Source organism: Anguilla anguilla, chromosome 7 (assembly GCF_013347855.1).
Source record: "Anguilla anguilla isolate fAngAng1 chromosome 7, fAngAng1.pri, whole genome shotgun sequence".
Taxonomy (NCBI): Eukaryota; Metazoa; Chordata; class Actinopteri; order Anguilliformes; family Anguillidae; genus Anguilla; species Anguilla anguilla.
Genome location: NC_049207.1, coordinates 3102916 through 3130099, shown reverse-complemented (window position 1 = coordinate 3130099; position 27184 = coordinate 3102916). Strand labels below are relative to the sequence as shown.

The 27184-nt window shown below is 41.3% G+C and overlaps 1 protein-coding gene and 2 long non-coding RNA genes across 3 annotated transcripts; all 3 read right to left on the bottom strand.

Annotated features, from left to right (window-relative positions):
- Window positions 1–240: 240 nt before the first annotated feature.
- On the bottom strand, window positions 241–10564 carry LOC118232309. The gene is made up of 3 exons (XR_004766250.1): window positions 10427–10564; window positions 8060–8136; window positions 241–532 (listed from the first exon to the last, which is right to left on the bottom strand). It is a non-coding gene; the product is annotated as an uncharacterized LOC118232309 (long non-coding RNA).
- Window positions 10565–12366: 1802 nt separating this feature from the next.
- On the bottom strand, window positions 12367–22958 carry LOC118232509 (ras-related protein Rab-21). Its single transcript, XM_035427562.1, has 7 exons — window positions 22577–22958; window positions 15812–15871; window positions 14621–14728; window positions 14282–14345; window positions 13122–13176; window positions 12755–12843; window positions 12367–12542 (listed from the first exon to the last, which is right to left on the bottom strand). Exons 1-7 carry the CDS (start codon window positions 22718–22720, stop codon window positions 12403–12405), a joined length of 660 nt encoding a protein of 219 aa, XP_035283453.1. The 5' UTR covers window positions 22721–22958; the 3' UTR covers window positions 12367–12402.
- Window positions 22959–23603: 645 nt separating this feature from the next.
- LOC118231431 lies at window positions 23604–27126 on the bottom strand. Its single transcript, XR_004766061.1, has 4 exons — window positions 26838–27126; window positions 26365–26459; window positions 26152–26232; window positions 23604–24814 (listed from the first exon to the last, which is right to left on the bottom strand). It is a non-coding gene; the product is annotated as an uncharacterized LOC118231431 (long non-coding RNA).
- Window positions 27127–27184: the final 58 nt, after the last annotated feature.

Sequence of the window (27184 nt, the reverse complement as noted above, 5' to 3'; positions counted from 1 at the left end):
ACTTTCCTTTTTTAAATTTATTGATTCAGATGACAAAAGTGAACAATAGATAGAAATGAGTCATATTTTCCACAACAATATAAAACTGGAAATATACATCTCTGAAGACACTTTATTAAAAATGCATTTCTGAACTGGCTGACAGAGTCATTTATTATGTAATTGCACTAGAACCATTTTGGAGTTCTGAACAATCCCCATTACCATTACCCCCCCCCCCCCCCCCCCCCCCCCCCCCCCCACTTATCAATTATTCTGCACTCAGGAGTCTTGACATTCAGCAAAAAGAATACCCTGACCTATCCATATTGTATAGAAATCAAAGAAAATGAATCATCAATAAAAATTGGAAGTTTGACCCTGGAGACCTCGGTAGTCGTCATGGAGATCAGCAACGGAGAGCCTTAGTAAAAACCGAGCAAACAGAAGCCTTGGAGAATAAGACCGGTCCTCTCCTGAGGCCTGTTGTTCGGGTCCGGGATTAAGAGGGACTGCGACACGTCCACTTACCGACGCCAAACCAGATGTAAACCTGTCGCGTAAACAAATGGAGCTACTTAGCGGTGGAACGGCAGAAATGCATCAGCCTGTCGCAACATTATTTCATTATTTCTGCCCGCAGAAGGTGCCAAACAGGAAGACGGTGACCTTCAGAAGCCCACACAGCACGCTTTGCGTTAACTTTCCGTGGAAAGATATTCATGGTGCAGTAACATACTCAGCAGAGCGCTGTTTACAACAGCCGTTAGCGCCCGTGCTGGTACCGCTGCATCACAATGCTGGACAGAAACGCTACTGCTTCGTGACAGCTCCGAACACATTTTCACCCCAACAGCACAGTTGCATCTGTCATTCTGTTTGTGCGATATGCAAGAGCCAACTATAATGGCACCCAGAAGCACTGTAAAGAAGTTTAAAGGTCCCTAGAGTCCATTGCAAGGATGTGCACAGAGCAATTATCGTTTAAACTGTTAACATAATAGAAGCTTGAAACTAGTTTAAAGTTTTTATTTTTGATAACTAGCAGAGGAAAATTCCCCTGTGAAATACTTGGCAGATTCAACAACGTGCTTTCAAGTTTTTTGTTTTTTTTTTGTGATAGAACCAATGTAAAGTGCATACAAAAACCCTTGTCCAACACTGCCCTCAAATATCTCCTAAAATGTTTTTTTTTTTCTTTCTTTCTTTTTTCTATTCATAAGATTACAAGAACGGTCATTCATCTTTGCGATTGGATTTTTTTTTTTTTTCATTATAAAAACAATAATCCAAAGCTGGGACCTATTGCAAGGGGTAGGTCACCACACAGCCCTCATCATACAGCCAGTCAAGGCTCATTAACCCTCTCTCTCTCCCCCATTACAAAATGGAGGCCAAAGCTCAGCGGAAACACGCAGCCCGAATCCATACTTATCTCTCGCAAAATGTCAACAGTATGAGTGGGGAAGGGTTAGAGTTTCCGTAATGAAAAAAAAACAAGTCAACTAGCCATTAACCTCCAGTAGATCATTACCCATGTGATTAAGTAGGTGTCAGATGTTTTTTTTTTTTTTTTTTTTAGGAGCACGGGCAGGCTTGCACCAGAACCACAGCATTGCTTCTTCCGAACAGTAGGCAGAGATCTGAAATGGTTGATTCTGTTTCGGCCAAAGTCCCGATTTCTGTTTTTTTTTTCCCCCCTCAAACACTAATTGATTTACACAAGAACACCAGATAGTCACCAGGTAAGGCGACTTCCTGTCCAAATACCGAAACTGAAAGAGGAGAGACGAGGCAGACACCAAATCAACGTTTACCCTGCAGCCCCTCCTGGGGAGGCCAAGGAACACCAAACGTCACACAAAACCACCGCCAGGAGATTCCCTCCTCAGGAATGGAAGTCGTGTGGAAAGTTTTTCCTTTTTCCCCAGAAATCCGAGAGCGTTTTCCCCCCCATCGCTTTACCGGCTGGCTCAACGGTTCAGCTACTAACTCATGAAAACAAGAGACCCAAGCTTTTATTTATTTATTTACGTTATGGCAGCTGCTCATTTCACATAATCTGCTTATTGTAAACAAAACCCAGTATCTTAGCAACGGTTTCCCTTTTTCATATTTGCTAGCGAGTTGGATAATGTCAGGCTAAAGGGTAATATTTATTGGCAATTTATGGGCCATTGATTTCTTACACTTGGTATGTGTAAGTGCATTTCTGTGCAATTAGTTAGCGGTCATATTGTACATGACACCACCAGTGTAATGCTGGTTCACACGGGATTTAATTAAAAATAGATTATCATCTTTTCAAACTACACAAAAATCACCCTTTCATTGCATAGCAAGGTTTGTTTTTTTTTTGTTTTTTAAACATTCTAGATCAGAAGCACTATCTGTTCTGATTCAAGCTTGATTCAAGGTTGCAATTAAAACTCATGTCTAACATTGAAGTTGAAGCAAGATAAAAAAAAAGGAAGACTTAGACTAAATAGCCTACATTTCTTTACCTACTGAGAATTCACAGAACAGGGACATCCATTATGATAACAGCACAATGTCTTAGGACAGCGATTTGAAACCGTGGGGTTGGCAAAAAATTTAAGCTCCCCATTCGAAACAAGGGGGGGGGGGTTGCAAGTGCATCCATAAATCTATGTTAAAAATCCCCATTAAAACGCCAATTAAGTTTTGTATGATGGTCTTCATTTCTCATTTATCTTGCTTTTTTTTCCTCTAGTTAAACATATTCGGTGTTTTAAATCTCACTAATGAGGACTGTAAAATGTTACCCAGTGCTATATTGGAGTCTCAACACCTTCGCTGCTGGATTTCGCTGTGTCATGTGAAGAAATGGGTAGAGAAAGGCTGTGCTGACTGCAACTTTCAAGTTTTTTTTCCCCATGATTCTTTACTGCCTGGGTTTGCTGACAGGTCAAAACAATGGGGCTGCCACGCCCACCTTGCTTGCGAAGGTGCTGGGAAAACATCTTGGGAGGTGCACAAAATCCAAGAGATCATCCATCAAAGTAGCTAATAGACGGTCCACATACAACACAAAAAAATGGCGAGTGTGTTAGATTGCAGTGTTTTCATCGACAGAGCTGAAAGCACCAGGAAGTGGAGACTAAAGCACAGCACATTTCTTCAGGGTGCAGCCGTAGACGAAACATGGAATACATGGAATCAGGCAGATTATAACCAGCCTTTCCATTAACTAATTCAACCAAACCTCCCCTGGAGGAAAACAATAAAAAAAAAACAAGAATATCTTTTGGCTCAAAATTGTATTTATTTATTTCTTGTTATGAATGTCTGAAGGGTGAAGCCTTATTTAAGCTCTCTGGCTCCAAATGATCCCTTTTAATGGGGTAGTAGAACTGAAATTTAAGCTGAAACTGTAATTGCCAATAAATAATGGCCAAGGCCTCTTCAGAATTTCATTACAGACTATGAGGCATATCATTTCACTGAAAACTTCGGTGCTGGAAGAGTCATCCAACAGTCGCTGACAGTTTCTTTTGATATAATTTTTTTAAAGTTAACATCTCTCTAACATAATCTAATTCAATTTGCTTTGAATAAAATCAAGCTCAGCATTGCAGCGACAAGCGAATTAGCACAGAAGAAATCTCTCTAAGCCTGGATTTATATGCGAGCGCAGGAAACCAATATCAGACTCGGCCAGGCAATTTGGGTACAAAATGTTCTTCAGAGCTCCATCTGGAATAAAATCTCGCCGCAGCGAACGCGTAGCTGTGAGAACGGTTTCTGTTTGAGTACCAGGCCCGTAATGCCACTCCAGGCCTGTGGGACGGTGATCCATTAAGGCTTCGAGAGCCCTCGCCGTGCCATTAACACTCTCTAACTTCAGACCTCCTAAACCAGACGGGCTCAAAGAGGAGGAATAATGAGCCCAATCAGGTGGTCGAGTGCTGTGTGGAGCGAAAGCGGGAGGACGCCGCCGCCCTCCAGGACCAGGAGTTGAGTGGAACGGGCTGTACAGTAGGCCGCGATTTATTAGGCTAGAGTTTCGGTAACGCGCACACATCACCAGCAGGTTCAGGAGATAATGCGTGGCTTGTTGAAGTCAGCTTCTTCGAACTGCAGCGAATCCCTGTCGGATGAGTTACAACTCTGGGACTCCGACTCGAGAAAAGTATGAAATATTGACCGCCGTCGTAAAATTTTGGGAAATTCAATTTTGGAAATTGATTGATTAATGCGATTAACAGCGATGGAGGCCCATCAGGATAACGCCTGTTTGACAGAGGCTCCTTTAGGCTATGTTCCCTCCCTTTTCCCTGGTCTAGTGCGAGTAAAACTGTAGCATGAAGGTACCCTTTTGCTATGCCAAGGAGGGAGCACCATTAAACAGGGCTTGGCCAGTCTCATTAGTCTTTCTGTGCTGAACGCAAAATCGATGACTGGAAAGGACCTCACCCCAGGAACAACCTGGACTAATTGCTGCTGATCACTTATTCAGCTACCTAAAAGGTAAGTGCACTTCTCAGCACAAAAAGTTTATTCATTTATTAATTTATTTCGTTCATTAAGGTACAGTTTTGTTGGGCCAAAAGAGGGAGGTAAATGCAACACTTCACTCAAAAAAAAATGTAAAAATGTAAAAAAAATGTATAATTTCATTTAACGCTTTTGAAATATGGTCATCACATTAATGATTTGGTACAATTTCTTCCAAACCTTCTGATCTTTATCAGAATTTTTTTCCCAGGAAAAGTTACATTTACCTCGTCTTTGACAGAGAATCTTTTGTGGCTTTCCTGTGGTCTGATTGGTTGCAACAGCTATCTGCCACCTGATTGGCTAGGGTGGTTTACATATAAAGCATCCACTCCGGAGACTTAAGGCCCACTCCTCCCACTGACTTGACTTGTACTTCCTCTTTGTCCATATTACTCATCCCTATGAGCAATTTGGTGTACCTTTGGTGGACTGCAAAACACTAACCACAGTAAGGATTTCCACATTAGATGAAGCCCTGGTGTCACCCGATGTTGTAGACGGGAAAACGAGAAGGCACTTCTCGTCACATTAATACCACTAATTAAATCAACCGGCAGTAAACTGCATCGGAGAAATTAGCTGTTTCAACTCGTGGCTACACAAAACATTGCAAAAAAAAAGAAAAAAAAAAAGGAATGCCAGTCATTTCGGTGTCATACCCCTCTCATGGTGTCACCCGGTGCGGTCCGCACCCCCCGCACCCCCCTAGTGACGCCTCTGCCCCCAACCGTCCCCCCACTCACGCAATCCCCAAGAGCCACTGTGTGTGGCATAATATCCGCTGTCCCAGTCTTTTATCTTCAGTGACAGTTAGAAGGAAGCACTCACAGGCGTGAGGCTGAAATTTACACAGGGGTCGGTTACGTAGGGGTCCTCAGCAGGAGCCAAAGGGCGAGCGAGGAAGCACGGGCGAACGACCCATTGCCAGGCCTCCCGTTGTATCCAAAATTAATCCCAGGACCCACCCGCTAAGACTTACCCCACCCAGCACTTAATCCTCATATCAATACACGAGCCGGAGATAAGAATTTTGGCAAGATGATAACTGCTATGTGTTTTCTGATTTGACTGAACAGTAAGGCATGGGGGGGGGGGGGGGGCACATAATGAATTGTGACAAACACAAAGATAGCTGTTGTACAGTAAAATAAATAAATAAAAAATGAATTAAGGGAATGCTTATGAAAAGTATATCTACCCATTCACCGTCTCCTGGTCAACTTCAAACTGGAAGGCCAGTCACACATTGCCAGAGAAGAATTCATACATAGAAGACATACATATGGCTGTTTTTAATCATTAAGCCTTCATCATCATCATCTTCCCTGTGTTATCAAAGCTGTGGCCTGTGTTTATCAAAGCCTGTTATGAATATTCAGCCAAAAGAAAACTCTAGTTTACACAGTTTTGCTCAGTCGTCCGAGGGGAGGTGTTGTCGATGTAATGAGAGGCGAGATCAGCTGTCGGTGAGATTTGTTTAATCCTTTGGCTGAGCACTGAGCAACACTGATTCTCAGGAGGAAAAAAAAAAAATCTTCGATATTTTAAAAACTGCCCCACGCCATCTGCGTACACAAGACCCCAGCTTTACCCTGAACACCAGGGGTCATAAACCTGGCCGCAAGGGATTTCGCTGAGACCGCCCTGACGTTGCTGCCGGGATGCGCACCGTAGATGTAGAACGAATAGACTGGTTCCATCTAATGTGCACTATGAGATACTTTCCGTAGCGCAAAATGAACAGAAGCATTGTCAAGCCTCTATGCATGGAACAGAATTGTATATCAAATGTAAGTGCGCACATATCGCTTGAGGATTCAAGATTCTTTCTAGGCCAATGGAGCTGTGTAGCAGTCGCATGCATGCAGATGTATAGAGTTAGTCTGTTCATTCTAACATCTGTAATTAATACAATCTTGGCAAAAAATATCCCGTCAGTATTGATGTTTACTTACAATCTGAGCTGTGCTCCCTTAGATATGTTGCAGTAATATTTTTACTTATGTAAATTCTTTCACCCTAAACTGTTTTAAGATGCAAATTGTAAGCTTTACATTAGCACTGGCATCAGTCAGTGCTGAAAAAACACAAATGACACAGCTGAACTTTACTTCCAGGTGCTGTCAACCGGTTCAATGAGTTGACCAGTTTTATTATCCCATTCAGATGAATAGTGTGCTTCAGTCTGGGTAGGTACCATCCCCTCAAGCTTCAGTCATCAATAGTAAACTTTAATTAAAATTTGAAATAGATCTCAAATATTAGAGGGGCCTATAACTGGCCTTAAATTTCTGGTCAATGCCCTTAGCCACCTGGCATGTTAAACAGCCATATTAAAAGAAGGCTCTAGAGTGCCCTCTAATGGGGAAATGGGGTATTACTTCAGTTGGTGACATTTTAAACATTTGATGAATAACCTTTGCCCCATATATGGAATGTTAAATTAAAATTAATGCCTTGGTCTGATTGTACTTACACCAATGAAGTGATCATTTGAAGAAGGTAACTGTAACTTGTTTCTGTAACTGATACACAAGGCACACACACACACACACACTATATATATATATATATATATATATATATATATATAAATAAATAAGAGTGAGCATTATTGTACTGTAGTTCTGACCCGTTTGTCTTTAATGGGGTATCCTGGAAAACTGGGACAGACCCAGCCCAGTAAATGTCATTTCGAATGTACGCAAAATGGTGCAAGGCTCCGCCATTCAATGGGCTTTGACATTTCATGCTCTCAGACAGCAGGAGGTAGCGAGGAGCCTGATTAATACACAGGGGCCTGCAAGAGATTGATTACGGCCTGTTTTTTTTATATATTTATACAGAGCGGGGAAAATTGGAGCAATTACTCTTTCTCCCGCATCAATTATCCATCACCTCCTCCGTGATATCCTCCAAACGTCCGACAGAGGACAGAGGCACTTTGGAATTCCAGTCATATGCAGTCAAACGTCTTTTTGTCTTGCCTCATTCAGATTTGTTTGGAATAAAGAAACAAAGATGGCCCTGCCCTTGTTACGGAAAAGGAAAGCATCCCACTTTGGGACAAAATGTGAAATTCAAACCATGAGGCACACAAATGTAATTAACTTTGGAAACAATTAGCCGTTTGTCTCAGCTTGCTTTTACACATGTACTGGTCCCATGTTGAACAAATTTCCAAATTGCACTCATTGAGTTAAATGAATAGCATCAATAATAATAACATTATTTGTAGCGGAGGTGTATATGCATATAAAATTTTAATAATAAACATGGTGAATGTCATTTATACCCTACAAGTAAGATTTTAAGGTTCGAAAGTTTGTGGTGGAATTTTGTCATGGTCAGTTAGTTGTTTAACACTTTTCTATGATGATGATGCTTGGGGAAAACATGTCCTTATGAAGAGATATGAAGTATCCATCAATCCATCAACAGAGGTGGTTATAACAGACAGGTATCATTTTACCCGGTGAGCATCATTTGGAAATATTTAAGCTGTATACCAGAATTCACCCACTGACATTGTTTGTGCAAACAGTTTGTATTTGCCTACCTTGGATCCGCATGTCTTGGCAATTTCTCCGAATGCTTTTACTAACAGGTGTTTCACAGTAGCCAAGTACAGTGCATCTGCAAGGAAAATTTTCATATCAGCTGCGAATGATTTTCCTGGGAGAACCAATACGATATGTAAAGCACAATCATCTGTCCCATGTGATGATTTATCCAGTTGTTCATTTTCATTTTATGAAAAGCAGTTGTCTGAGGCACATACAGTATTTCAGTTACAGCTGACCAGCAGATGAAAGAGAAAGAGAGATAAATAAATTACACTTTTGAGAGAATGTGTGTGTGTGCAACAAATTATGGTCAGCTATGTTAGATGTACCTGACGAAGACCTTTGAGGTCAAAACGTTGTACCATTAAATCACTTTGGGAGCAGAAAAAAAAAAAAAAAAAAAAAAAACCAGTGTGCGGATATACTCTCTCTTCTTACTAACAATTTTTTTTTTTTTAATCCTGCACCTGTTGGAATATTTTGGATGTGCGTGTATTCCCCCGGCCTGCAGCCATGTTAGAGCCTCAGCCAACTCTCCATTCTTATGAAGTGAAACAAGACTGAAGTAAGAAGGACTTGCGATTCAGCAATAAATCAAGTGAATCAGACAATAGACTGACAATTTAGACAAACAAACATCAATCAATGTCAGCTCAACATCGACAGGGGATCATCGGTCAGCTGGGGAAAAGACAGCCTTCAGCAGTGGCTGGACGCCAATCAAGATTTAAGTTGCATATTTAAAGAGTGGAAAAGTTATGAATACAATGCCCTTCAAAAGTATGGGAACGGTTGAGTTAAAATGAGTTAGTGTCCGTCTTCAGTGTCCTCTTCAGGAACTGACCCTAGAGCACGGGTGTCAAACTCCAGTCCTGGAGGGTTGCAGTGTCTGCTGGGTTTTTTGGGGCGTTCGTCGTTCAAGCGTTTCATTTAGGTCACTGATCAGCCACACGCCTTCTTCTCAAGGCCTTAATCGGCAGCTGATTGAAAGGAAACCGCAAAAACTCACAGACACGGTGGCCCCCCTTGGGATTCAGTTTGCCACCCCTGCCCGAGAGACCATGCTGTGTGAAATTCCCAGGAGGGCAGCCATTTCTGAGATGCTGGACCCAACATGTCCGCCACCAACAGTCATACCATGGTCAAAGTTGCTTTTGATCACTTGTCTTGCCCGTTCTTAATGTTTGGTCGAACAACAACTAAACCTCTTCACCATGTCTGCATTGGGTTTTTTTTTTTTTTTTTTTTTTAATTATACAGACACTGCTTTTAGCCCATGTGGTGACTTATCAGGGGCATGAACAAATTGAACACTGTCATGGTCTTGTGAAAAAAAAAAAATGAAAAAAAGGATTCAGACATTTATTCTTTCCCAAAATGATCCTACAAACAATGAAGTCAGTTTGCAGACACTTCAGCATCAGAGAAATAAACTATTCAATTCTTGCGCCGTCAGGGTCTGATTAAGGCTCCTTTGTTAATCGAGTTATTTATCTTTTCCTACAGGCAAAGCTAATTCTTCATACACTGAAGTAAGATAACTGTTTCTGCACATTAATCATTCAAAAGTTCTTTCACAGCCATTGTGGATAAGAATTTTGATAAAGCAGGCCCTGTTAAACGTTTAATTTATAGTTTTGCTATGGTGTAGTAGCACCATCTAGTGGAAGCAATTTTCTCAGGCATTTAATAACAGTGGGTGACTTTTCATGCAGTGTATCCTTTCATCTGAATTAATGAAGCCTCAAGTTTGCGTCTGTTAAATAGTTTCCCTCGGTGACAGATGATTGTCCCTTGGTATTGATCGTAGAGTCCTAGATTTAATTTAAATTTTCAGCCCGTTGTTATCCTTCTGGTGTTTATTTACTGCTAAATTGAATTTGAGAAAAATAAATGAAAGCAGTCTGCACATTGCACTCGTTCACTCAAAGGCGTGCTTTTCATGGTGTGTACACTTTCTTCCTCTCACCAACTCCACATTAGGTAGATTAATTGTTTTTATAACAACTTTTCCACTCATCTGTGTAATTAGTCACTTCACTGAACCGTTTGAGTGCCTACCTGCAGGGACCCCAAACAACTGAACAAAAGACAAAAACAGAAAAACTATTTAAACACGAGAAACTGTTGGCCCAAATAACGTCTCCACATAACTGCTCCAGTCACTGATCACCTGTCAGAATTCAGAATATCTGCTGGCATTCACCAGTCATCAGTGTGAATCCTGCTCTTGATCTGATACTGATCTTCATTTTATTCGGTTTAACCTCAAAAGGTTTCCTGAACGGTTACACCCCTTTCACTGTGTATGTTTTTCCAACCAGGGATTGTGAAGAGGATTGAAGAAGGATCACACTCACCTCTTATCCTTTCATAAATAGCCTGACATGCATGTCATTTGCCCAAGCTGAAGACACGTCAACCTTTGACATCCAGGCACAGCAGCAGTAGGAACTGCTCTTGGAAGAAAAGCAGATCTGCTCAACCCTGTTCCTGGAGATCTACCACCAGGTTTTCATTTCAATCCTAATTTGGCACACCTGATTCTACTAATTAGCAGCACAAGATACCCAAGCTGTTGAGTGAGGTGTGCTTTGTTAGGGTTGGAGTGAAAACCTACAGGACGATAGATCTCCAGAACAGGGTTGGGCAGCCCTGCTCTAGCTGTTGAGTGAGGTGTGCTTTGTTAGGGTTAAAGTGAAAACCTACAGGACGGTAGATCTCCAGAACAGGGTTGGGCAGCCCTGCTCTAGCTGTTGAGTGAGGCGTTTTGTTAGGGTTGGAGTGAAAACCTACAGGACAATAGATCTCCAGGATCAGGGTTGAGCAGCTCTTATGTAGTGTCTTAATTGCTAATAATCAGTTCAGCTGTGGCTCGCAATGGGGAATTCAGAATGTGTTCCACCTGTAGCTATGACCAGCACTTTTCAGGTAGTCCACCTGTCAGGGACTCACTCTTGAAATGTGATTATATGCATTTGATGAAATCAACAGAGGCCTTCTGGGGCTTTTCCACCTTGTTCATTTGGAGTGTTTTTTTTCTGCAGGCAGGTCAACCCTTTTTGACAATAAATGGATCTGATCAATGGAAGCACTCACAAAGGCTCAACTCCATCTGGATTCATCTAGCTGACATTGGAAAGTTCCCATTTGTCCAACTTGCCTTCTCAGAACATTGAATCTAGTTCGAATCATTCCTTGTAGAGGGGATTACAACCTACCTAAAATGTTGGCTTTCATAATGAGTTATTGCAGCAAAAGGGTTTTTAAAAGTCAATTGACCTTCTGTCCTGGTTTGTGGCATACATTTGAGAGATAGAGTAAATACTGTGTTTTAAGAAAAGTAAAAATGCTATTGACACCTATGCATAGTAAATAATTATAATTGTTGAATTACAAAACATTTATGGTACTAGCAGTTAAAAAAAATTACAATTCCAAAAAGTGTGCTTTCACCGAGAACTGTTATTTTCATTTTACAATCATTAACAAGAAGACTAATGTACACTTTTCTACACCTGCGTATATTCCCCGAAGCTTGTAAAAGCAGATAAAATATTTAGTAAGTATTGTACAATGTATTTTTTTTGTTGTTTTTTTTTCCATTTGCGTTTTTTTGCTGTTGTTTTGATTTATATACCGACTTGGCAAACAGGGAAAAGTACAGTATGCCAAAAGCATTCGTATTAATGGGCCAGTGCAAAAAAAAAAACTGCAAAAATAGTATCTGGCAAATTTAAAACAGAAGCTGGAGCTGTAGAACTTTCACAGTTTCCCAAGGACACAAAGGATTCAAACATGTGCACTGTTGATTTCCACAGAACATATACATAAGTTATTAAATAATAAAGATCTTCTCTCTTTTTTAAAGTAAAACATAATCAGGCCTTTTCCAGAATTCAACACAGCATGTGCATTACCAAAGTCAAAGAATAAAAAAAACGGGGAACGGTGGGGGGGGGGGGGGGGGGGAGGGGGTAAATGTGGATTTAGGAGGTTGTGGGAACTCGCTCACTAAGCAAGCAGAGCTACACCAAACCGCTTTCCGCTGGTCGCCTCTGTCCTCGTGCCCCGCCTTCCTCTCCACGAGTCCCTTCAGTGTCATAAATGGGATTACTTGGGAATACTGCTGAGTGCATTATCATTATTCCATGGAGCAGGACGTGATAACTGAGTGGACTGGGGGGGGGGGGGGCGAATGTGGGGGGGGGGGGGGGGGAGGCAATGGCAGTCTGAGTAGAAGAGGGGTGCTGGAGAACAGGAAGGGCAGATTCCACAGTCCTGGTGAGGGGGGGGGGGTGTTGGGTTGGGTTGGGTGGGGGGGGGGGGCGGTTTCCTAGGCAGACGAGCAGCACCCCCCCGCCGCGGCGGCCTGCGGCTCATCGTCGACGATCTGCACCCCCCGCCTGGACGCGCCCGATTGGCTGGCGCCGTTGCCCCTCGCCCGCTCGTCCGCCTGCGCCGTTTCCATCATTCCTGCGGAGTAATAATAAAAATAATCATTAATAATAATAATAATTACGTTTAAAAACGCGGTTCAGGGTTCCGGAGCCCCTCGGCTCATCGTAGCACCCTGACCATCAGCTCACGCCGAGTGCGTACACACCTGGCTTTCCCTGAACCTCGACAGAGCTCATACGCTACATGAAGAGATCTCAGAACTCAACCGTTAAAAGAAGCCGACTCACTTTTACAGAGGTCCAGAAACATCTCTTCGATTCCTTTGTTTAATTTGGCCGACGTATGGTAGTGTTTCGCCCCAACGGACTCTGCGTACCTGTGGAGTAGAAATCCTCATTCATTCAGTGAACTGCGATACACTCCAGACAAGATGCAAAAAAAAAAAAAAATTATTAACCAAAGAATGACAAGCTCCTCAATTGTGGCTTCAATTCAACACCTCTGTTCGAACACTGGAACCATTTTTAGTAAGAACTGAGAAGCACACTGTATTGTAAATATATACAAACAACGTGGATGTATGCTGAGTTTCAAGGTGTTTCATATTCAAATATCTGCCATACAAAAGCACTAAATTAAGAAATTCATACATACTGTTCTGCTTCTTGCACTGAAACATTTCTATCCTTTTCCAGGTCTATTTTGTTACCTAAAAATAAAAATTAAAAAAATGAATTAGTAACATGAATACATACATTTGCCCTGATCATGCCAATTTGGCTAATTTGGCTATGTCCCATTTCAAAAAGAAAATGATTCCATAAAATATAACGTATTATTATCGATGATTAAAAATGTATAGTGGCTTAAAACCAAGGGAATATGACAGGACCATAATTGCTGTTCCAGTATGTAAGTTGATCTCCTTCCATCTGATCTGATCTGATATCCACCGAGAGTGAAAATATCAAAACGCAGTGAGAGCACTGAATGAAAGCGTGGAACAGGAACTCATTTCAACTGTGGAACTTCGCCAGCCGAACGCACCAAGTGACACAGACTCATCCAAATCCACACCTTCTCGTTAGCAATAAACTCGGCTCATGGATCTTTCACAACCTTTCTCTTTCCTGCATTTTTATCCTCCACCCACATCACACTGATTACGGCAACTTTTCAATTCACATTTTAAGATATTATCCAATTACTTTTGACTCAATTCAATGAGATTCCAAAGCTGACAGCAGATTTCAGGAAATCACATGATTCACAGGACTAAGAAAGGTTATTCAAACAGTAAACTTAAAAAAAAAAAAAAATCATATTTTAAGATCCCAAGAATAATCAAAATAACAAATGAAAGATCCTATATCAAGACCATGAAGAATAGGTGTTAATAAAATGCAGTCTTTTTGTTTTTTTTATCCGTTACTGAAGGTCAGTTTCATCAAAGACAAACTCAGGAATGCAAGACGTGGTTCTTTCATGTGATGAGCCCGTATCAATCTCTCTCTGGACAGGAAGTCGCATCGCTGATGGCATCTCTCTTAACATTTCCTCTTAAAATACAGCAGAGCAGCTGATCTAATCCACGTTCTGAAAAACGAGGCTTGTCACTTGACTGCAGCACCCAGAGAACCAGCTTCCCCCCCCCCCCCCCCCCCCCCCCCATCATGTGACTATCAGTGATTCAAGCACAGGGGGAAAATGGATGCATTATTTGTTTTAGTAAAGAAAGATACTTTTCAGTACTACATCATTATACTGTCAGTATTTTAATAATGGGATGCATTTGGGTAGAAGGAGGAACTTACCAACTATACATAAACATATCTCATTTCCCAACATTTTTCTTAATTCTTTCACCCAGTTTTTCACCTAAAAGGCAAAAAAACATACACAATTTAATGACCTAAACTGGGGAAGAAAAAAAAACACAAACCAAATCAACTTTATCGTTTAAACGTATCATTGCAGAAGACTATAAAAATATTTATTTCTCATTCCTAATTTTACCCGTGTTATAGTATGGAGTGAGATAAGCAGCAACATACTTTGCACATACAGCATACCATAATTAGATAATAAAAGGAGGCTTATGAAAAGAGAGCCTGTCATTCAGCACAGGTTCAGGGTTCTCTCATTTTTCCCACCTTCTGGAAGGAGTCCTCATCGGTGACATCATACACTAAAATGGCTCCGTTGGAGTCTCTGTAGTAGATGGGCCCCAGAGCGTGGAACCTCTCCTGCCCGGCCGTGTCCTGCACCGGCACAGAGACGGAGAACAGCGCCGGTTACCTCCGCGGGGGCTCCAACCAGAGCACAGCGGCGATTACATCATAATGTGGCTTTGCATAATCCCTCCACACACGAAAAGCACCTAATTACGAAAAATTAACGGCTTGTTACAAAATTCTGGGATTAAAAATCGAGGCTGGGACAAAAACCAGCATACGCAGAGAGCCCCCGCAGGGCCATGGTTCAAAACCGCTGATTTAGAAAAGAGGGCAATCCTTGTCAAAGAGAGTGAGAATAAGTGTCAGGACTGAAACTACAGAATGGTTCATTCTTTGAGCAGCAGGTATATAAAACATAATTATTTTATGGGTCATGGATGGCACTTTCCATTGCAGGGTATTCCCTTTTGGAACAGTGACAATATGGAGTGCGCCACAGGCCCTGGAAATAGGAGGAAGGTGTTGCGCCTCGTGTCGCAACAGCGCCCCCTCTGGTGGCCTGAGGGCCTGCAGTCTGTGTGTGCTTGCTGCATGTATAAGTCCTCCAACATAATTACAGAGGCAAAAGCAACAGACAGCTTCACGTGGCATTGGATGATGCACAAGGCCATGTGTAGACTCTCCCAAAATGACAGAGGTGATGATGGGATCTGACTGAGCACCCAAATTAGGAGTGCTTTAAAAAAATTACTAAAATCAGTCTAATTTAATTTTCAGGAGAATTGAATCCCACAAAAAAAAAAAAAACATTGATAACTTCCCATATTCGTTAATCTACCATCTGCTACAGGACGGTAAACGAATAAATAAATACTCTTTTGGCCTCCGATTACACTGCACTTAAGCAATCACTCAGAACATCCTCGCACTGTACTGATGACTGAACTCATGACAAATCCTTAGGGCTCTTTCATTAAAAAAATTTAAAAAATTTAAAAAATAAACGTTACTGCTGGGGGGTTGGGTGGAGGTTACTGTGCCAGTCACAAGACCCTCTGGAGCCCCGTCCCAAAATTCCCCAAGCAGCCCCAGTCCGTCCATTAACGGCCAGCTGCGGAACAGGGAGAATTAGGGAAGACCCGGAGGCAGCGGCAGAAGAAAGCTCACCCATATTGCGAGATTCACTCTTTTGCCTCCGATGTTTAACTTCTTTGTAAGGAAGGATGCCTGTAAGGGACAAAAAAAATACAGATAAGCATCACAGCTTGAAAACTGGTTTACCCTGCACTGGTTTACTTACACAGTGAAAAACTAGTTTATCCTACATTTATAATTGTAAATGGAGGCTATGGCTTTGATCGTCTGTGATAAAGATACCAGGGAAACAGACCACCAGAGATGCCGTTTCTTCGGAAATTCAGTGAAACTGGTTGGATAAAGGACTAGCATGGATATAGTACTGGATGCAGTGATGAAACGTTTTCAACAATGTGCAAGAACTCCACATAATGCCATTATATTTATTTTCCCTTTTCTTTTTAGCAAAACAAACAAGCTAACAAAAGGGATTTCAGCATGAAATTGGAGCACATCTCATGTCATCCTAACCACTATCTTGTGGCCTTGCACTCAGCGATTGGCTAAACGAGGTCGCTGGAAGAAACGTTCTGTTCTTCAGCATGGCAGCAAGAAGAAAGGCTCTTTCTGCTGAGGAAAAATGTTTTCTGCTTGAATTTTGTGTGACATCCTGAAAATGAAGTTAAACTGAGGCTGTAAAACAACCACAGTCCGCACTCTAAACATTTGAAATACATAACAGAACATAACAACGAGAACAGGCCATTCAGTCCAATGGTCAAAATCATGCAAAATGAAGGAGACAGAGAATACAAGACGGCTGGTAACTGGGACAGTTGGTTTGCGTGGATCGAAAAACCTTGAGGATTATTTTGTCAAGATCAGTATTTCCAAACACATTTCCCTTCCTCCATACCTGACGGCAACTTCACGTGCCACAGCCGTGTGCGTAGCTCACTTGCCCCCCCCCACTCAGGTAAAAAATCAAATGCCAGCGGTAGAGTTACTAAATCCACAGTACATCTCTTTAAGTGTCCCTTCGGCATAGGGTATGAGGGGGAAGACTAAACACGAGAAAAAACAAGAATCGGTGAACATAAGTCAGAAACAATGATAAATCTCCTGTAGAGAGGCACTTTAATTCACTTAGGCGTGATGATGTGAGCTCACTCCATTTTAAGGGGATTAAAGTTGTAAAACCTTTACCAGGGGGGGGAGACGGAGAAGAGCTGCTCCTTCGGTGATAAGCCTGGTGGATTCATTGTTTAAAACCTGAATTCTCTAACCAGTCCTTTTAGTGAGAATGTTGTTATAAAACTGCATAACATGTATGTGGGATGAGTAAGCACTTAGAGCAAAGCATGAATCTATGTAAATGTTATATATTTAAATTTTTCCTTCATATGTTGGAGTTCTTTATTTTTTATTTCATTATATTATTTCCCATTTATATATATATATTTTTTTTTTTTTTTTTTTACTTCCACATTATCTGACCCCAACATTTTGTTTGTGACACAATAATCACTGGCACTAAAGTTAAACAGGGGAAACCGACAAGAGCAATACTGTAAAACTGAATCATCCACTGTACATCTAATTAGGCTAAAATGCCAATGTTTTTCAGGCAGCCAATGTATGTCACATGATGGCTTATCCATGTGCCTGTTGTGTGGCCCGACCTCTTTAATAGTTTTTAAGCACGTTTAGCATACTGATGAAGGCTGTGGCTCTGCAATTCATGGAATAAATTGTAAGTTTGGGTTTTCTAGAGCGTGCTGTCCGGGTTTCTCTACAGGTCTGAGTGCGTCAAAAAAAGATTTTAATGCAAAGGAGTTGAGATTAAAAACTGCTACACAATAGCTGCCAAATCACAAAACAATCGAAGTAAAACTATTCTTTTACTATTCAAAGGTTCAGTTGGCAGGAACAGAACACTTGGCAATTCACTCCAAGTTCACAAAACACTGCAGCAATATCAAACTCAAAATCAAAATAAGGAGAGTTCATTTCGGGTTTCAAGTGGACTGTACTGGCACACGGCGTATAAGTTTGATCTAAGGGCAGATGTAGGACTGTATTGTGGTTCTTTATTTTCTGTGTTTAAAAATAAACAAGCATGTATTTATTCAGTTTAAGGAGAAAACGTAGTTTGTCCTATCTTGATGACAGTAATGTGATTAGTGTACCTTCTGTGCGTTGTTCCAGATTTTCCGTGTTTCACTATTCACTCTCCTCTCCGCTCTCTAGGATGTACTGAGACATCTGTGCTTCTGCGCTAACGCGGCCCAGGGTACGCTAACGCGGCCCAGGGTACGCTAACGCGGCCCAGGGTACGCTAACAATGCCCAGGGTACGCTAACACGGCCCAGGGTACGCTAACGCGGCCCAGGGTACACTAACACTGCCCAGATTACGCTAACACGGCCCAGGGTACGCTAACACTGCCCAGGGTAAGCTAACATGGCTCAGGGTACGCTAATGCGGCCCAGGGTACGCTAACAATGCCCAGGGTACACTAACACGGCCCAGGGTACGCTAACACTGCCCAGGGTATGCTAACATGGCCCAGGGTACGCTAACAATGCCCAGGGTACGCTAACACGGCCCAGGGTACGCTAACACGGCCCAGGGTACGCTAACACTGCCCAGGGTACGCAAACACTGCCCAATGTACGCTAACAATGCCCCTTAGCTAGCCCCCAATGCAAATATGCTGAGAGTTATTAGCAACTGCAGTTTCAGGAAACCGGTTGGTTAGGCCAATGGCCCGCTGCCCTGTCCCATTTTTGTGCAGACTCTTATCAGGTGGGTCTATCAGGGAATGTGCTTATCTGACTCAGACAGGCCTGGGGGACTGGCCAGAGGGTCTGTTTGGGGGAACCGCTCTTCAATGGGGACAATCAGGAACCGCTCTCAGTGACGAAAGGTCCAGGGACAGGAACATGGGGCATTATCCTCCGGCGTGCATAACCATTTCGTAATGCAACATAAGAGGGAATAATTCAGCAGAAAATAAAGGACATTAAAAGCGTCTGAGAAGAATTAACAGTTTACAAGGCAAAGCCTTTCTGCTGAACAGAATCGGGGCATATCCTTCCCTTGGCGAGCACTTCTGTTGAATTCTAACCGAATTGTTTTTGTTTTTTTTTTTGTTTCCCTTTTCATTTCTGCTGTACTAATGTTTTCGCACAATAGGGAGATTTATTTGTCCAGAGAAACCCCGCTGTGACTCATCTTACCCCCCCCCCCCTGCCGCCCCCCCCCCAAAGCGGACCTGACTGAGAGAACACCACGCGCCTGTCTGCATTTGAATGTGTGCAGGGCCCAGAAGACACAAGTCACGTAACGGGAGACTCCCATTGGCCACCGCCGTGGAAAACACAGCGCATGCACAGGCCACACGACACCAACGGCACCTCCCCTGAGGAAGGTATTAGGGATAAAAACTGGAAGTATATCCTGCTAAAGGTGAAAATGTCCAAGTCACCAAACTGATACAAACTCGTTAAGTTGCAGCAATTTCTTGACTGTACTTACAGTAACTGCAACCACACTGTAGGGACCAAAGATGACAAATTTTTGCAAGCCACAACGACGCAATCATTAGCAGTAACAGATAAATAACGATAAGGATGAATACAAGGTAAAATATGGATGAATATTCGACATTCACTAGGCTATACAGTTTAGGTGTGTGGCCAGATATCTGAAGGTGAAAAGTGTATGAGCAGCTGTTGGGCAGAGCCCATCCAGCAGTCAATTGTGACATCATGTCACATGACTCTCAGTTCTACCTGCTCTTCATAGCTTTTTAAATCATATTTTAAACCAAAATCCTGAGTACCAAAATGCCTGTCCTATGCATTCAGGCCTATATACTATCATTTTGACTTCTACTACTGTATTTTTTTTCTCCTTTTTGTCAAGGTATCATTGCTGTAGTACCACTGTTTGCGGAGTACATAATGCTTATACACGAGTAATATGGCGTGATAGTGTTTTTGGTATGAGCAACCTAGCTGAGTACAAACGTTTCTGTCACATTAGGTCCACTTCTCCTAATAATGGGACAGACAATGCATCTATGCGCTTCCCCTTCCACTTTCAGTTGCAAATGCCCATTATTTCTACGAACAAAAAATTAATAAAAATCAATCTTCTATCTATTGGAGCAGTTTTAATTACAATCCAGGCACCACTTTCCGCACAGAAAAAAAAGGCAGAAATCCAGACTTTGAGAGCATAAACATTACTCTGAACAAAAGTTACTAGGCGTGCTATTAACAGGAGGCTTGGTAGATATTGAATGATAAATAATGTAACTCTGTGATTAAGAATGATCTATATAACACAGAAAATGCAAGGCCTAACAGTTAGATCTCTACTGATACTAAAATCTGAATCTGTTCAGCCGCAACTTTGCAAATTGAGCTGAATAGATTGAGCGTGCACCTGCCACCTGCATATATTTTCTGTCTTTTAAAAATAACTCTGCTTCTTTAAAACAAAACTCCTCAGCTGCATCCACCGCTCTTCTACGTTTAACTGAAAACTCTTTGTTGCACATTTTTTTTTTTTTTTTTTTTTTAAGTCATGTGGGGCTGTTTTTCCGAAAACATCAAACTTCAAAACCTCTCACTGACCTCAGCGCAATTTGCTAGGCTCAAGGTTTAGATTTGAGTCAAATCCTCCACAAAATGGTGAACGGTAAACATCGCCACGTGATTCTAATTCCCCCACAAAAGCCATGTGGGAACAAACACATCTGGGAAAGAATTAAAAGCAGCCTGCTTCTAAGGGACAATGGTTAACAACAATTTAAGGAATGACGATATTACAAGATTTGTCCATAAGAGGACCTCAACGAAAAAGGAGGACCAGTGCATATCAAAATAGCCAAAACAGAAAAGGTGTCAGCTGCAACACACCCAAATCATTTTGCAATGAATTTTTCCCTTCAATGCGTATTCATGCAGGGGCCCTAAAAACTACAGTTTTGATGGTATTATATAGGCTATCCTAAGGCTGAGGCTCCTGGACAATAAAACATCCGAGTCTTTTTTGCAACCCACAGACCCAAGACCCCATAAATGTCCCCATAAATTAAAACCTGGCGTTACCGTCTGTCTGATGAGACCAAAATTGAGGTTTAGGGCCACACACTCCAGTGGTGAGCTCATGATCAGAAGACTGACTCTTATTTTGAAATGGATGTCCAACCTAGGGTGAAAATGTTGCTGGATGGATCGTCACTGTTATGCGGCTGTTTTGCATCTTTTGGTCCTGAGGTTCTTGTTGAGGTCAATGGAATTTTGAATTCATGCAAACGTAGCTAGGATAGGCACGTTTATCGTGGTTTTTTGAAGGCTGCAAAAAATTGTCCCCAATATACTCCTGTGTATGTCTGAGGATGCAACTAAAAAATTTTAAGCAGTCGGTGAAATTTTGGTCTCCAGGACACGATTATTCAAGATTATCCGAAAACAGGCCTGGATTCAAAAACACCATAGCTATCCTTTAAGCGCCTAACTCACCTAAGCTTGTCCACAAGCTAGCTCCACAAAAGTAGCTAGTAAGACAGTTCAGTAAAATGTTTAGTGTAATATTATTACATTATAACATAAATGTTCTTTAGAGCTAGCATTTTTAAATATATCACATTACGACAACGGCCATAACTGGCGAGTAATATAGGTAATTTTACACATATTTTACCAATTTCCTGAAATGATCACGACAATCCCTTGACGCAGTCGTATGCGTTAGCCAAGTGGCCTTTTGCTCCAGTGAGGTAGACAGATGAAGCGTGTCATTTCCTGTCTATCAGCTGCTTACCCTTTACCTTGTTACCTTGCTAAACGTTTAAAAAAAACATGCGTAGGGCTTTGGTAATGTAATGGTATGACAAATAAACACAGCACTGCCACAATACGTTATTTACATTACTTTGTGTTCTGTCTGGCACATTTGATTGTAGTAAGATAGCTAACATGGCAATCAAAACATGCTACATGTGAGTAGACATATTGGGTTTTACAGGTTAACGTTAAATATCGATCCAGCACTCATACGCATATGCACTCAGTGCGATAACTAGCCATACATTCACAACCAACACCGGCTAGTCGACCACCTTCCGCCAGTCGAAGAGGAAAAAGACAGACGTCTGAAAACCATAGTCTGTGATGAAAACTAATGAACCGTTTGCACCTGGAAGTAAACCCAGTACATACCCAAAGATGGTAGCGGAAACAGAAAAAAGATATTGATAAACTGAAGTGAAGAACGATGTCCACTAGTCTAATGTATTCCGTTGGAGACACTAATGGCATCAATGCATTACAAAGCAATTATTCCAGAAATATGATTAATTCGGGTTGGGAGTAAAATGGCTAAATTATGACACATGAAAAATCCGCCGATTCCCACTGAAATCAGAATTCCACCGCCCTGTATTTTGTTTGTTGGTATGGACAGAAAATCCAACCGCTTGCATCTTTCGTTGTCCCTTCCCTGTCAGATCTAACATAGCTAGCTAGTACTATCTAGCTACACCCAAATGAGCCGTGCGCGCTGACTCAGCACACCATACTAGCTAGCTAGCGTTAGACTAGTCATTTTAAACTGGACGTCTCGCTGTTTGGCACGCGAGCTAACCTTAGCCGTCATAGCAAGTACCAAATTAACGCCACGGTAGATAGCTGCATACACCACGGTACTTGAGTATCATTTCCCTGGCATGCAACAGTCATAATATCTGACTGTGTGTTGTAGCACAGGGTTCGCCCTTGTTATAAACAACTTGTTTAACCCTCTCTTCTCTGTAAGAAGGACAAATACAACAGTACAAACCTGCAGTGTGGTGATATGTTTGTCGTTGAATTTGTTTTCGCAATATCGCAGGACAAGTGACGTTTTCCCAACACAGCCCTCGCCCAACAAAACCACCTTGAAAGAAAAGGTTTTGCTACCGCCTCCCGCTCCACTGGCCGCCATCGCGAAATCCGTCCTCAGGAACAAACGTAGCCCGCTAGAATTGTAGCATGCAGGTCATATAAGTTAATGCAATTGATAAAATTGATGTATGCGAAGACAAATCAGGGAAAGTAATCCCTCCGAACGACGTCAATAATACGACTCGGACAGCTGGCTGACAATATTCTCACTGACTCTTTCTCGCCGTCTAATGGCGTCTCCTCCTCAACGTCACGCTCCTACAGTGATCATGTGAACTGGGGGCAGATTTAGAAAGTGTTGTTTTTCTCCTTGCCCAAATTCGTATTCGTATCCGATTGGTGTAGCTACCGTAACAAGTCTACTCCAATAATTGTCAAGCGCGAGGTGGAAGCGAGGAGAAAAGATACCATCTCAATGAAAGAGGCGTGGGCTCAGTATACAATATAAAAATGCACATATGATCAAATGATACGATATTAATCCAATAACATCAACAAGCCAGGTAGTATTATAACTGAAGGAATCGTACTGTTTATCTTCCTGTCCCTCTTCCTGCACAAAAGTAGGCTGTTACAAATATATCATATTCAGTGGGGAATCATTGTCATAATAATACCATTATTGTCATAATAACACTTCATTATGCAACGATATACCAAATTACGTAGAATGATAGCAAAGTTCAACGCACAAAATGTCAGTGTTATGTGAAACAACCACGGATTCAATATGTCATTCCCAAATACAAATACCGTTAGGTAAATTCTTGGTTGTTGGCTGCTTAAACTACCGGCAAGGTCAAGATTTCAAGGTCAGGTTATGATTTCTAAAGACAAACGGCATTTTTCGCGGTAATGTCCATGAAATTCACTGCACCACAAAGAAACGCCAAAAACATAAACAAAACAAAGGTTCTCTGAACTATGTGTAATTTAAATTTTATTTATTAAGGGAAAAATAAACATGAATAACACATTTTTATGTACCTGCAGATGATAATACCAAGAGATGTCTTACTTAGGTTAGCATAGTATATGTTGGCCTACACTGACATTTATTCTCCAGGGAATTTGTCATTAGGGGGCCAAGCACCAAGGGTGCATAGGACCCCTATTGTTTCATCATCATCGTCATCATCATCATCGTATTTTTATTCTTCTGCCTCTTACTAAATTCTCACCCCTTTCCCAAAAACTTTGGCAGGCAAGATTGATATGACGGCCAATTAATTAAGTATGACACCCGTGCACCTGCATGCAGAAATTTGATTTGCATAAAGGGATGCATAAAGAAAAATAAACATGACAAACTTTTTTGTTAAGTTCAGAGAGTGTGCAAAAGGGGAAACATAGCTAACACATAAGCAGCAAGTTCACTTGGAAGCAGCCTTCAGTAGTACACATCGGTATTCTAAACATATGCTCCCTCTCTATATATATATACACATGTAATTCAGTTTTACACACCATGTAAATCATGGTTCATTATAATCTTCAAATACTGTGGTCTGTATCAATCAACATTTGTCCATAACTTTGATTTAAGGGTAAACGCAAGTGTTACCCACTTTCGTCATAAATTCAGTAAGTTGGTCTTAGTGATTGCTGTCCTTGCCAAACTGTGAAGAATAAAATACTGCTTTTAATTTTTGGTCAAGTTTAAGGACAGATGCTGCTTGAATCCTAGCCTCTGTTTGAGATTATGGAGAGCTCACTGATAAGTTCAGTCCTTCATTCTCCATGGTGTATGGGCCCAAATTATAGTTTATTTAAGACAGCACATCAAGACACCAACTCTTAACCTGTCACTAATTACTACATCATGGCATCCCCGGGTCTTCTTTAGAACTTGATACACAGAAGCATACATCACCTAATGAAATCTGGTATGTTTTCTTATTCTGAGGGACCAGAGATCAGTTATGACCACACAAGTATATTTATTACATTATACAATAGAGCATTATAATCCAAGCCCAGCTGTCTCTCAGACCGCAAGCCCCTTTGTCCAGCCAGAACAACGCAGGAAAATGTAGACAGTTGAAGAAGCCGGCCTTCTACCCACACATTTACTTATGAGGGAGCATTTTCCTTATCTTCTGTACTAAACGCTGGTACCTGAAATTCTGACTGCCTGTAAAAAAAAAAGTTCAGTTCAGTATCCTATCAATATTATACAGAAGTGCATCTAAAAAAAACCTATGAGAGCAATGGTAGCACATAAGAATGAAGGTATGAGGTAAGTATCTGGGAGCAGTTGTGTTTGAGTTATTAACATAAGCAAGACTGACACTGTGTTTGTCTATTATACAATGTTAGGAATGTGGTGCTTCTAAATAATATTAATAATAATAAGCTGGGCAGCTCATCCTATTAAGGCTCTGTTCTAGCGTGTAGATTGGCCCTACAGGCTGGCATCCAATCCACGCTGTGCCAACAGCAAGGCGGCTGGCAACCTTGTGGGCAGTGTTGCAAAGTAACAAAGCAGAAATACATTTTTTCATTTCTGCCAAAGGAATTTTCTTTCATCTACTTTTACCCTCACTCTACTGGTTTTTTTTTTTTTTTTTTTCTTCAAAGTTCATGCCTTTTTACGCCAAAACATTTTTTCCAGTGTCCCATCATCATTCCTTGTTACATTTGGAAATTCGTGCAAAACTTCAATGGCAAATGCCAGATCTAAATCCTAACGAATTGCGAGTACTGTAAGTCAGTGCGCTATTCTTTTCTTTCATCAAAAAATTGTTTTGATTTATACAAAAAAAGAAAGAGAAAACAGGATGCCAAACAAGAGCACAGTCAACCCCCGAGGCAGCCCACTCAAGGGCACAGAATTCCAGACTCTGAACAGGATTGGGTGGGGTGCCATTCCTCTGTTATTGCGTAAATGTGTAGCCTCAGTATGGACACATGTAAATCATTTTAGCCAGCAGAAACAAAGAAGTGTTATATCTTAGAGACGTAGACCGTATATTGAAACTTAAGGCATTAAAAACCCAATATCAAAATATCTTGAGAAACCTCCTCACTGTCTATAACCATTTTACAGTATTTGCTTCATTTAAATTTTTTTTTTTTTTTTTTTTTTTTAACATGTATTGCAAAGCTGACAAATTTGTTATTTTGATATATTTGGGGGGAATTATATTTATTTATTTGCTTGGCAGGTTCACTTACCCAGAGTATTGCTTTTTTATATCTATTCAGGAACTCACATAAACGACCATCTTGACACACAGTAGAATAAATATCAGCACAGTTCATATTAAGTGGAGTACCATTATGCCAATAGGCAGAGCAGCAAAATTCAAGCCAGCTCTACGCTTTAACAAGCCTAATTTCCAAACAACAACAAACTACCGGACAACATGCAGTACATGTATTCTGCCTGTCAGCACTCATATGTGGTAAATTGACACACATTTAGTTTGTCGGATTAGGAATTAAATGATAAGAGTGACTGTAACTCACGCGTCTTTAGCAGCTCTCGTCCTCATTAGCCGTTGTGTGCATGGGGAGAGCAGGCTGTCTGTGGGGCTTCTAACGGTTGTCCTGCGCATAAAAGGAACATACGTTTGGCCGACCAGAAATTATAGGCTGATGCTAAAACAGGGTTTAAGATGTTGTTTTTAAGACTGCACTCAGTGTACTCTACCATTCATTTTCAGTCCACTCCCTACTTACTTTTCTTTTACATATTTTCTCTTTGTTAAGCTTGGAGTCGCCGAAAGTTGGTTGACCTGGGCAGCGTTCTGCAGTGTTTTTCCAGAACTCATCTTCTGTGAATAGACAGAAAAGATCATTCATTCAGCAGAACTTAAATCAATGATCGCAATAGCTACATCAATGCACGTTGTGGCTTGAACATAACATTACGGATACATACGTACTTAAACATTATGTAACAACTTAATACGCAGCGAAATGTTAAGTAAACTCTTGGACTCATTTCACCGTGTAGTTTGCTTCCATACAAGTGTAAAAATCGTAAACACCAATGTTACAGCTAGTCACAGGTAACATTACTGCGTAGCAAGGTTGTCATGCAGTCACAAACTCTGGCCAACAAGTGGCAAGATAACAGAAAAATACAGAAAGACAACAGCTAATCTGTTTGACTCACAACAAAACGCAGGGTTTGAAATATGGAGTCATACCTTAATTTGGTCGTCAGTTGTAACACTGTCACGTTGAGGTGTGTGCACTGTAGACTACTCTGCACAGAATTAGCCGCGTCGCTCAGTACGAATAATGTTAGTAGGTGGTGCCAGGCAGGTGACGTTTTTCAAATATGAATTTTAGGTTCGTTGTTTTCACTGCGCAACGAAACAAATCTGCCCGAGTTGACTGCATTTTTTAGATTCCTTTGGAAAACTTGTTATTCCAGTAACCGTGCAAGGCAAATTCTTTTGTTCTTTCAAATGTAAATAATCTTTTAAATAACGCCTTTTAATTTTGAAACGCCACAAACGTAAACAAATCAGGGCAGGCTGTAGATTACCTG

Coding starts and splice junctions, on each gene's coding strand:
- LOC118232509 (XM_035427562.1), bottom strand. CDS start 22,720: ATGGCGGCCAGTGGAGCGGGAGGCGGTAGCAAAACCTTTTCTTTCAAG. Junction 12,844..13,121: donor TCAGTGCAAGAAGCAGAACA/GTATGTATGAAT, acceptor TCTACTCCACAG/GTACGCAGAGTCCGTTGGGG. Junction 12,543..12,754: donor GTTTCTGGACCTCTGTAAAA/GTGAGTCGGCTT, acceptor ATTACTCCGCAG/GAATGATGGAAACGGCGCAG.